Source organism: Solanum stenotomum, chromosome 2, assembly GCF_019186545.1.
Source record: "Solanum stenotomum isolate F172 chromosome 2, ASM1918654v1, whole genome shotgun sequence".
Classification (NCBI taxonomy): domain Eukaryota; kingdom Viridiplantae; phylum Streptophyta; class Magnoliopsida; order Solanales; family Solanaceae; genus Solanum; species Solanum stenotomum.
In genome coordinates, this window is record NC_064283.1 from 45,725,522 (window position 1) to 45,737,231 (window position 11,710).

Consider the following 11,710-nt stretch of genomic DNA (forward strand, 5'->3'; position numbering starts at 1 on the left):
CTTGAGCTCTTCTTCCCCAATAAGAAACCTTTGGATCAGCGATTGAAGCCCATTGAGCTTATCATTGAACTCCTTGGTTTGAGATCTTGTTATGGGCCTCCTTGGAGTCTCTAAAGCGTCATCCTTGTCCTTCAATGGAGTAGAGCTTCCTTGGATGCTATCAGTGTTCTTTTGAACTTTGCAGCAATCAATGGAGTGACATATGATAGTGTAGACCTTGGATCAATTAATGCATATACAATATGTGAAAAGATGGATAATGTACCTGTAACCACATCCGGTGAAGCCTCCAAATTTTGTCGATTTCCTAGGGCATACGTGCGATTCTGAACTCCACAAGAACTAGCTGCCCCTCTAACACCTCTACCACGAAGTGCAGACATTTGTGCACCCCTGCCTAAAGAAGGAACTGATGAAGACGATGCGCAATCGATCCAGCAGGTTGTGCCATACCACCCATGCCCCTTTAAGGGCAATTTCTCATCATGTGTCCCGGTGTACCACACCAAAAACAAGCATCTGTCCCAAACCTACATGTGCCTAGGTGATTTCTCCTGCATTGTATACAAAGTTGTCGAGGAGGTCTTGATTGGCTCATAATTCCCTGCTCTTGGTGCCCTGCTGTTCTTGAGCTTTGGCTTTCACCTCTTTGCCCAAACTGATCACCCCTAGACCCTCGGGGTGGAGCACTAGCTGTAGAGTAGGAAAATTATGGCCTAGGCGTTCTATTAGAAAATCGAGGCTTAAACTCACCTTGAGATTGGGTAAACTGCCCCGTAGATTTGGCCCTCTTGTACTGCCCTCTTTCCAACTCTTATGCCCTTCTTCTTTGCCTTTGATCCTCCAAGTTTTGTGCAAAAGCTTGCATCCTCGCTATATCCATGTCTTTATTCAAAGAAGCAATGGTACAATCTCTAACCAAATATGAATCTAATCTGTCCACATATCGATGAACTCTATCCTCCATAGTAGACACTACATTAGGAGCATACCTGGATAAAGAATTAAACTTGAGACTGTACTCCCTCACGCTTATATTCCCTTGGTGGAGATTTAAAAACTGATCAGCACGGGCCTCTCGGATCTCCAATGGCAGATAATGGTCAAGAAATACCTTTTTGAACTCTTTCCAACTAGCTAAAGGTGCATCTGTAACCCTTGATTGCTTCCAAGCTTCATACCACAATATAGGCATACCCCTGAGTCTATATGTTGCTAGCTCAACTGCTTCTTTACCACTTACATGCATAACATCCAAAGTTCGTTGAATCTGATCAATAAAGTCTTGCGGATCTTCTTTAGGATCTGACCCGGTGAATGATGGAGGGTCCAAATTAAGAAAATCACATATCCACGTACTAGCAGCCCTATCTGCACCACTCGTACCTGCAATTGGACCTTCTTGCCTTTGCCCTTGGCCAACAACTATACGAGTCAATAATTAGACTGCATTCTTTAAATCTTGCTCAGTAGTATTTAATAGGGGGTTCTCGAGGTGCTGCTTCCCTCCTTAAATCATCTGGAGATGGAGGAGTCGGGGAAGTCTGTGATAGAGACTCATTTTGAGCCTCACTTTGATTAGCTTGTCTAGGTAATGATTGGCTACTCCCTTCTCCGGCAGCCACATCTATTTGCTTACTTGTATTTTTACTCCTTCTCGTAACCGGCATATTTGCTATAATAAAACAATTTAGAGTTTAGATATAATCCACCTACAATATGGCTCTATCGCACGATTTAGAAGATGAAACAACAAAAACAACTCCTACATGTCCCGTAGCCTCCTGTTTATAGATGTGGTGCACAACACATCCATAAGCAAGACTCTACATAGACACGTCTTTGTAGACTCCGTAGGATGACCTACTCTGATACCACTTTTGTCACGCCTCAAGTCTAATTAAGACGGACAAGCACCCGATGTCTAAATGGCCCGGGAGAATCAACTTACAACCTTTACTTACCATACATTTAACTATCATAACTATGAAGCTATGACAAGCTTATATGCCCTGTAGTGATAAAAGACCGACATAGACAGGCCCAAAACTTATGTAAAACACTTGGCCGTTGAGGCCACAATTGTTAAGAGACAAGACACAACCAAACTTTATACATTAGTCTACAAAGCCTCTACAAGATAGACAACCTTTGTTTAGGTCGGGACAAGGCCCCGCCTTACCCTTAACTACTATACGGTAACAAACTAGATGCCAAAGACTCGATTAAGCCCCGAATCAACTTGGAGCTCACCAATAGCAGCTGAGTGTCCTGTGCTCCAACTGGGGAGGTCTACTAGCTGGAGTACCTGTGGCTGCAGCATGAAATGCAGCGTCCCCCGAGAGGGACGTCAGTACGAAGAATGTACTTAATATGTAAGGCAATAACATATGTAAACAAGAGCTCAATTGAAATCAAGTATCAATATGTAACTACATAGATTAGATTAAAGACCACCCTTGTTGCTGTTGTGGGATCATGTACATTATATTCTTTTCTGTAATTTTCTTTACATTGCGATCTCGGTAAAGCATGTGATACAAATAACCAACTGATCAGTGGTAAAAGAGGATGACCCATGCTAGGCATTTTAACCCCTGAGATGCTGTCCTCAAATATATGAATTTGGGATCGACCCATGCTAGACTTTCACCCCTAGGCTGCCACCCTTATACACAAATTGGGATCGACCCATGCTAGGCATTTGCCCCTGCGCTGCCACCCTTACACATATACCCCTTCATATAGTTTCTTTCATCTTTGAGATTGTTATTTTGGTGGTCATAATTATTTTTTAGCATCAGAACTGTGGATCAGTAGTAGGAAACATGTGAATATGCATTTAGGGCAATAACAATAACACAAGATGGAAATGTAACACTAATGAATTACATAAGAGCTCAAATGACACAATGGACCTCATTTGATTGACAGGAGGAATCACAAAGCTACTGCTGAAATTACCCTTTTCTCATACCAATACTTGGAAAAGTAAAGACGCACATATATTGAAGCAATTTGACATACTAAGGAGAGGGGAACTATTGTTAGCTGTGTTTGGGATTGTCCGCTGCCACTATGTGTCTTTTACTTGAAAGAACACTTAGGAAGCTCACTTGTTGGTAGTGACACAAGGAGAGTTCATGCCAAAGAACATAGAATCGAATAGCCTTACATACCTTGCTGTACCACACAGATAGTACAACGAATTAACCTCCTTCCTTTTCCGATTATTAATCTACAATGAAACAAGTAACCGAACTAATATTAGTAGCTAACCAACAGATTGGGCTACTTGAACTTGGCAAACAGTAATCAGGCAGCAAACCCATACTTATCAAACCGATGGTATGCATTCCACCCCTTCTTCTTTAATAACGTCATATACAATACGACCTTTTAATAAGGTCCCCTGAAACTCCTTGGGGTTTATAACATATGCAAAACAGTATAAAAAGGGGTTGCAGGCAGCAAGCTCATGCAACGCCCAATTAGATGGTACGTTACTGCACCCTTTACCGTTTTATCCTTTAACAAGTTCTCATGACTTCTGCACATGCCTCCTTATGTTACTATACACAAATCAGTTACTAAACATCAAAATGTGGCAGTAGCAATATGAACTCACGGTTTCCGACCACTGTCCCTTGAGCATCCAACTAACATTACATTTAAAATGCTCAAATAGGCTAACAATTGAGTTAAAGGGGACTCCCCTCCATGGTTGTCCCAACATGAGAAATTAACCAGAAAATTCCCCAATCTCATACCATGTAAAAGGAACAATTCTTAGCTCATTATCACATACCAAATCCCTTAACCGATTCAAGCACAAAAGAGGGATGAAAAAATTAACATATGGCAGTAGCCTTACCTTAAGGTGAAATCAGTTCCTCCTCTTGAATTTCTTAAGATGGGAGATGTTACACCAACTTGTACTTGAAAAATAAAGGGTTTTCTCAGATTTTTAATGGTGAACTTGCAGGCTAGCACTTTGGAGCTTCTAGGATTTCTTTTTGGGAGTAAATTGTTGTAGAAGAGATATATGAAATGAATTTCATTCTCTTAAGGGTCTTTTATGGACGTTTTTACATTAAGAAATGTGTAGAAATATCTAGTCCCTCACTTTAAGTAAGCAGGTACATCACTCCCTTAATTTCTACCACAAGTTCTTTAAATAGCTGCATCACCTAGTTGCCCTTTTCTTTTAAAATGCAGTCCACATATTTCCTAAGTAGGTGCATCACCTACTTACCACTTATTTAAGTAGGTCAGCAGTTAATCTACCACTAAGAACCTATGTCATCCTTTCTACGTAAGCTACACATGTACGTAAGTAACTTAATTACGTAAGACATCCGAATCAGTAGCTTAAGCAAGTAGGTTGATTACTATGATAAATTATACTTTACTTACTCTATTTAGCGTCAAACCTCTTTCGACTATTGTCAAACCTATTTCAAATTCTCACTACTCACATAGAACTAGTATATGCAAAATATGGGACGTTACAGGAACCAACACTAGTGGATTGGAAAAGTAATTCTTGATGGCATCAACAGTAGTTTGATTTCCTCGGTCCACTTGGTTAGCACATCTTTTTTCTACAACATAAATATGGGTTCACACACCATAATGGAAAGAGCTATGAACTGGCTAACGTAGTTCAATATTCCCAAAAAACTCATCACCTCTTTCTTTGTCTTCGGATGAGGTAACTCTTGAATCGCTTTGATCTTTGAAGGATCAAGTTGAATGACAGCTGGCACTTCAGAAGCACATTTAGAGGGATTTATCTTCAAATTATACCGACGCAGGCGATCAAAGAAATTCCTCAAGTGGGTCAAGTGAGCCGAACTCTAGCATGATTTTATGATGACACGATCCTCATAAACCTAATTTTTTTTGTGAATCATATCATGAAAATAAGTTATCATAGCCCTCATATAAGTAGCACCAATATTTTTGACACCAAAGGGCATCACCCGGTAATGATACACACCACATGATGAAAACTTTCTCTTCTGCATCTTCTTCATTCATCAAGATCTGGTGATAACCCACATAACAATCCACAAGCGATTGCTTCTCATGTTGGCACAATTATCAATGAGAATGTGAATATTTGGCAGTGAAAAATTATCCTTCGGGCTAGCTTTGGTAAGATCTCTATAAGCAACACAAATTTTGATTTTTCCGTCCTTCTTATCTACTGGAACAATGTTTCCTAGCCAAGTCGGATATTGACATGACTTGATATGGGTAGGTTTTAAATTGCAATTACTGAAATCATAAACAAACAAAGTTAGATAAGTAATATATAAATAGATAAGTGAATAAAATTATTTTTTGATAAGAGAGGCTTTTTATTTAAATTGAAAATGTGCACAAACATTGGTCATGACCAAGGGCCATTTAGCCTTCTTAAAACATCACGGGGCAATTTAAAGCTTAAACAAGTGAAATTGCATAAAGGGTGGGTCTCGGGCCTTTTCTACCATGACGAGCGGGGAATCAGAAGTGATGTGGAGGTCCAATTTGGCACTTGCTCCTCCGTCTCAACATCACGGATGCCTGATGTCCTAGTCTCTTCCTCGAAGATTGCATCAACTTTCTTGGAAAGGTCCCAGATTCCTTCCCAAAGACCACCATCATTGACATAATCTCGCACTAGAAACGACTGGTACAAGTGAGGTATTGGCATGGCCAACATCCGATTAGCATTCTTGATCATGACTTCTGCCTCATCATCTTCTATGGAGACATATCCCAAACAAAACTTTGACCCTCTAACGGTAATCTAGATAGGCTCGACTTCACTGAAAATACTTCCCCAATCCGAAACCTGGTTCCAAACTACTTCTGAGCATGACAGTGGCAATCATCTTATAAATAGAAGGCATAAGGAATTATCGAGCCAAGTCATCACCGGTGGCATTCACTAGCTCCACCGTGTAGAATTTGCAACGTTTGGAGACCTCATCAACAATCGTTGTATTCCCATTAGAATGGCTTCCCTCACCATGAATGACCAATTCTTGGTCCTTCCTTACAAATTTCATCATATGATGGATGGTAGAAAGCACAACCCCGACTTTATGGATCCATGGTCTTCCCAAGAGCAAGTTGTAACTAGTATTGATATCCATTACATGAAATTCAACACTAAACTCTATGGGGCCACTTGAATCCCCAAATTCACCGCTCCCAAGGTACCTATTTGCCCTCCGTCAAAAGACGTTACGAGGACTTGGTTCTGGTGAACCTTTCCCAATTCAAAGATTAATTATTTGAGAGTTGAGAGTGGACAAATATTGAGACCAGACCCATCATTCATCAAGACATGATTTATAATCTTGTCCCACCATTTAATGGTGACATGTAGAGCTTTGTTGTGTATTGTGCCTTCAAAGGGTAACTTTTCGTCACAAAAGCTGATATGGTGCCCTCGAATCACTTGGCTTATCATAGCCGCTAGATTATCACTGTTTGTACCCACGGGCACATAAGTGTCATATAAAGTCTTCATTAGGGATTGCCTATGCAGTTGTGAGCACATCAATAAGGCCCACAGAGATATTTGAGCCAGTGTCTGCTCCAGATGTTTCACAATTATTTCATAATTGAATAGGCTTTTGACTGCATCTTCCACAGAAACTCTTTCGCCTCTTCCTTGCTAATTGGCCTTTTTGATTGGTCCTTTTTGTTCCATCCCTTGTCTTGGTCTTCCAGCGTGTAACATCTGCCAGATCTGCTCATGCCCTAGGTGGCAGAGGATTTGATCACAAACCTCTCTTGGCACAAAAGCAACAAATTTCTCGAGTGTCATAACCACAAATTTGTTTTTCTCTTTTATGCAGAATGATGCTACAACTTCTTGAGATCATCAGGACCATCCGAAACCTCTAGGTCAAGGTCAAGCTAGGGATTGAAGAACAAGCTTTTCTTCTCCAATTTCGTATGGAATTCAACCTAAGGTATGGATGCTTTTCATTCTTGGGTAGATATCCCCCAAGAAGTCCCTTCAAAGTATGTTTATTAAGAGTTTCAAAACCTAGGATTTTCATCTAGCCATGGGTCTACTTCCAAAGCGATTTCAATTGTTTTATTATGGCTTATTATGATTAATAATGATGAATTATGATTTTATTAATGGAGTATTGTTGGGTTTTGAGGAAAATCTCCCTTGGACCTATGATTTCCCCTTCTTCCCAAATTGTGAACTAAGGTGTGACTTGATTGATCATGAAAGCTTGACAATTGATAATATTTATGTTTATTAAGTTGTTGAATCAAGTAATCCAATATCTAGTGTTGTAATTGTAGAAGTTAAGGTTGATCTTGATTCCTAGCCTTGAAGGGCACTAACTAGGGTTTGTGTATGTTGATGAAGATGGATATGAACTCATGATTCACTTAGATAGTGGTGATCATATGACTATTGTGTAATTGTGATATTAATGGAAGATCCTTCTTCCCTATACCCTTTACACTTGATTATTCATGAAGTATGTATGTATATTTATGAATAAGCTTGTTGTGTTGATTGAAAGTCCATCATCATGAACACACTATGAATATGATGTGAAAGGGTTACTCACATGTTGATGATTCTAAGGTTGAAAGGACATTCTCACCTAATGAATCTATGAGCTAGTATAATGTATGTTTGTTTGAGTGCGTAGTGCATTCTTTCATGGATATGAACCTATGTAAAGACTTAATATGACTTTTAAAGGGAATTATGCTTAGCAACGAGTGGATACAAAAATGAGATGGAAGCTTTTACGTTAGAAAGTTTGGCTTCCCAATGTATGTTGTCTCTTGAGATGGAAACCTTTTACATTAGAAAGTCCGGGTTTCTAGTAGGAATCTTTTTATCCCATAACTATGTGCCCACATAGGTATTTAGATAGTGGACCCACCTAAAAGCTATTATGTAAGTTCTACCTTAGGCAAGTAGGACATCTCTTTTTAGTGTGGGAGTAAGACACCGGATTCCATGTAGCTCACATGGTCTATGTCTGTTAATGTTAGTTTCCCTATATGATATGAATACAAACTATGATAAGAACTTGGACTTTAATTATGACTTCTTAAGAGGCACTACTTAGTATGAGTGGGGGTATGAGACTTCACTTATGCATTGCACAAGTAGACCTTAAGGGGGGTTATGGTGAGGTTCTCTTATGTTATGAAAACTTATGAATTATGTATGAATGGTATGCATGAATGTTAAGGTTGACTTCACTTGTTACAAGTTATGAACATGAATGACTCCTTACTTATGTATGTTGGATATGAATAAGGTAAAGTATGATATGTATGTTGTTGGCTGCCTAAATGTGTTACTTAGCATTTGGTAGGGTTATGGGATCTTTTCTTTGCATTGCACTAGTATGGCTTTGGGTTTCTTATATGTTGGTTTGACTTATGTTGCTTCATAATTTGTGCATTATGGTTTTCAAACTTGATAAAGGCATGATTTCAACTAAATTTTCATTTCATGCATGTTTTATGGATTTTGTACATGGCTTCCATACTTAGTACATTATTTGTGCTAACCCATATTTCAACATTCTATGAGCGTAGGATCCGGTCGTTGAGATGTATTACTTCCTTCAAGTGAAGCTTGGGTTGACTATTCCCTAGGCTTGGTGAGTCCTCAAGTTTAAGGACAAGATGTTATCATTTCTTAGCTTTTATATACTTTCAACTTTTGAGACTTTATTGATGCAATGGGCTTTTGACTCTATTTGTACTCTCTATAGTATTAGATGGTGATTGAGACAAGTCTAGATTCTTATTTTCATTTATGAAAAAGTAATTCACTTCGATTGTAAAAGTTTTAAATTTTCCGCGTTATTCTATATCTTTATGCTAAGGGCATGTATGAGACCCCTTCGGGGTCAAGTATGTCGTGTTGCTCCTAGGGGGTAACCCCGGGTCGTAACAAAATTGGTATCAGAGCATAAGGTTTTGGGATAATAATTATGTTGATGTCTCATGAACCGCGTCTAGTAGAGTCTGGTTCATGAGTGTGAAGCATGCCACACTTATGAATGAGAGGCTATAAGATATTTAGGAACTTTCACTTCTTTCATTAATGTTTAAGCGTGCCTTAGAGTTTTAGCTCTATGAAGTCCTTTTCCTAACCCTTCTCTTGTGCATATATGATATGACTACAAGAAGAGCAACCGCAAGAAGAGTGGAATAGGAGATTGCTAATGAGGGAGTTCCTGCGCGAGGTCCTCAAGGCCCTGAAGAGCCTCAAGTTTCTCAAGATCCTAATGATGAGGGGGCTATGACAAATGTGGAAATAAGGTCGGCTCTTAAAATATTGACTCATGCTATAACGACTCAAGTCACTAGGGATGCTAGAGGTCGTGTGAATCCTAATGCAAGTACAACCTCTTCAAGAATTAGGGATTTCACAAAAATGAATCCCCCTACATTCTATGGCTCTAAAGTGGATGAAGACCCACAAGGTTTTATAGAAGAAGTGTTTAAGGTGGTTGATGCTTTGGGGGTGTCGTCTCAAGAGAAGGCGGAACTAGCCGTCTACCAATTAAAAGACATAGCTCAAGTATGGTATGAGCAATGGAAGGAAGAGAGACCCGTGAGAGTGGGCCCGGTTGATTGGGGATCGTTCAAGTCGGTCTTTCTTGATAGGTTTTCCCCCTAGAGTTGAGGGAGCGAAAGATGCAAGAATTCATCAACCTTCACTAAGGAGGTATGAGTGTGAAGGAATATAGCCTTAAGTTCACCCAATTGTCTAAGCATGCTCCAATCTTAGTGGCGGACTCTAGGACCAAGATGAACAAATTTGTAATGGAGATATCCGACTTGGTGGTCAATGAATGTCATTCAGCAATGCTCATCCCAAGCATGAATATTTCACGTTTTATGGTTAATGCCGAACAAATTGAGGAACAAAAGCTCAAGCAAGTGAATAGAAAGTGAAAAGGGCAAGGACCAATGATGGAAATTCTTCCAAGGGTAAATTTGAGGTTCAAGGTAAACCAAGGTTTAAGAGAAGGTTCTCCAACAAAGTCTCTTCCAGTGATCCAAAAGTTAACAAAGATAGGGTGTCTATCCCTAAGACACAAGCAGGTAATGGTGGTGGTTCTTATGTTGATAGGCCAAATTGTGCAAAATATGGTAAGAAGCATGGTGGTAAGTGCCTACTTGGCACGGATGGTTGCTATAGTTGTGGGAAGAGCGGTCATATAATGAGAGATTGTCCCATGTTAAAGGTTCAAAGGAGAGAGGGCAAGCAAGTCCCTCCAAGTGGCTCAAATTTCGATGGTCCCAAGAAGAATCGCTTATATGATCTTCAATCCCAAGGTAACCTCCCCGGATGTGGTAACGGGTATGTTGCAAGTCTTTTCCATTGATGTTTATGCATTATTAGACCCCGGTGACACTTTATCATTTGTTACACCTTTAGTGCCTATGAAATTTGAAGTACTCCCCAAAACCCTAATAGAGCCTTTTTTGATTTCTACCCCGGTGGGTGACTCAGTTGTAGCTAAAATAATTTATAGGAGTTGTCCCATTTCATTGTCTCATAAAGTCACTTTAGTTGATTTAGTAGAATTAGACATGTTGGACTTTGATGTCATCTTGGGGATAGATTGGCTGCATGCATGTTTTGCGTCTATTGATTGTAGAACCTGAGTGGTTAAGTTTCAATTTCCAAATGAGTCTACTTTAGAATGGAAGAGGGGAAGTTCTATCCCTAGAGGTCTTTTTGTGTCATGTCTAAAAGCTAAAAAAATGATCTCAAAGGGGTGCATGCATCACATTGTTAGGGTTATGGACGTTGAGTCCGAGACTTCTTCTTTGGAGTTGGTCCCCGTAGTGAGTGAGTATCTGGAAGTTTTCCCCGATGACTTGCTCGGTATTCCTCCCGAACGGAAAATAGACTTTGGCATTGATCTTTTGCTGAATTAAAGGAATTGAAGGAACAACTCAAGGACTTGCTAGACAAGGGTTTTATTCAACCAAGCATATCTCTGTGGGATGCTCCGGTATTGTTTGTGAAAAAGAAAGATGGGTCCCTTAGGATGTGTATTGATAACTGCCAATTGAACAAGTTCACTAGAAAGAATAAATATCCACTTCCTAGGATTGACGATTTATTTGATCAACTCCAAGGGGCTACCTATTTCTCAAAAATAGATCCTCATTTGAGTTACCATAAACTAAGGGTAAGGGGATGTGACATTCCCAAGACGACCTTTAGGACCCGGTACGGTCACTATGAATTTATGGTTATGTCTTTTGGGTTAACAAATGCCCTGACGGCATTCATGGACCTAATGAATAGGGTGTTTAGGCAATATCTTGATTCGTTTGTGATCGTTTTTATTGATGATATTTTGATATATTCGTGAAGTGAGGGTGAACATATGGATCATTTGAGGATTGTATTGCAAGTCCTTAAGGACCACCAATTGTATGCAAGCTTTTCTTAAGGATTGTATTGCAAGTCCTTAAGGATTGTATTGCAAGTCCTTAAGGACCACCAATTGTATTCAAGCTAGGGATTGAAGAACAAGCTTTTCTTCTCCAATTTCGTATGGAATTCAACCTAAGGTATGGATGCTTTTCATTCTTGGGTAGATATGCCCCAAGAAGTCGCTTCAAAGTATGTTTTTTTAAGACTTTCAAAACTTAGGATTTTCATCTAGTCATGGGTCTTCTT

General features: G+C 39.6%; 2 protein-coding genes across 2 annotated transcripts; one reads left to right on the plus strand and one right to left on the minus strand.

Moving 5' to 3' along the window:
- Window positions 1-131: 131 nt before the first annotated feature.
- LOC125856027 (uncharacterized) lies at window positions 132-1,670 on the minus strand. Its single transcript, XM_049535630.1, has 4 exons — window positions 1,574-1,670; window positions 993-1,425; window positions 754-885; window positions 132-393 (listed from the first exon to the last, which is right to left on the minus strand). Exons 1-4 carry the CDS (start codon window positions 1,668-1,670, stop codon window positions 132-134), a joined length of 924 nt encoding a protein of 307 aa, XP_049391587.1.
- Window positions 1,671-9,304: 7,634 nt separating this feature from the next.
- Window positions 9,305-10,397, plus strand: LOC125856028 (uncharacterized). Its single transcript, XM_049535631.1, has 2 exons — window positions 9,305-9,619; window positions 9,999-10,397. Exons 1-2 carry the CDS (start codon window positions 9,305-9,307, stop codon window positions 10,395-10,397), a joined length of 714 nt encoding a protein of 237 aa, XP_049391588.1.
- Window positions 10,398-11,710: the final 1,313 nt, after the last annotated feature.

Coding starts and splice junctions, on each gene's coding strand:
- LOC125856027 (XM_049535630.1), bottom strand. CDS start 1,670: ATGCCGGTTACGAGAAGGAGTAAAAATACAAGTAAGCAAATAGATGTG. Junction 1,426..1,573: donor ACCTAGACAAGCTAATCAAA/GTGAGGCTCAAA, acceptor TGACTCGTATAG/TTGTTGGCCAAGGGCAAAGG. Junction 886..992: donor AAGTTTAATTCTTTATCCAG/GTATGCTCCTAA, acceptor CTTTGAATAAAG/ACATGGATATAGCGAGGATG.
- LOC125856028 (XM_049535631.1), top strand. CDS start 9,305: ATGACAAATGTGGAAATAAGGTCGGCTCTTAAAATATTGACTCATGCT. Junction 9,620..9,998: donor AATGGAAGGAAGAGAGACCC/GTGAGAGTGGGC, acceptor AATTCTTCCAAG/GGTAAATTTGAGGTTCAAGG.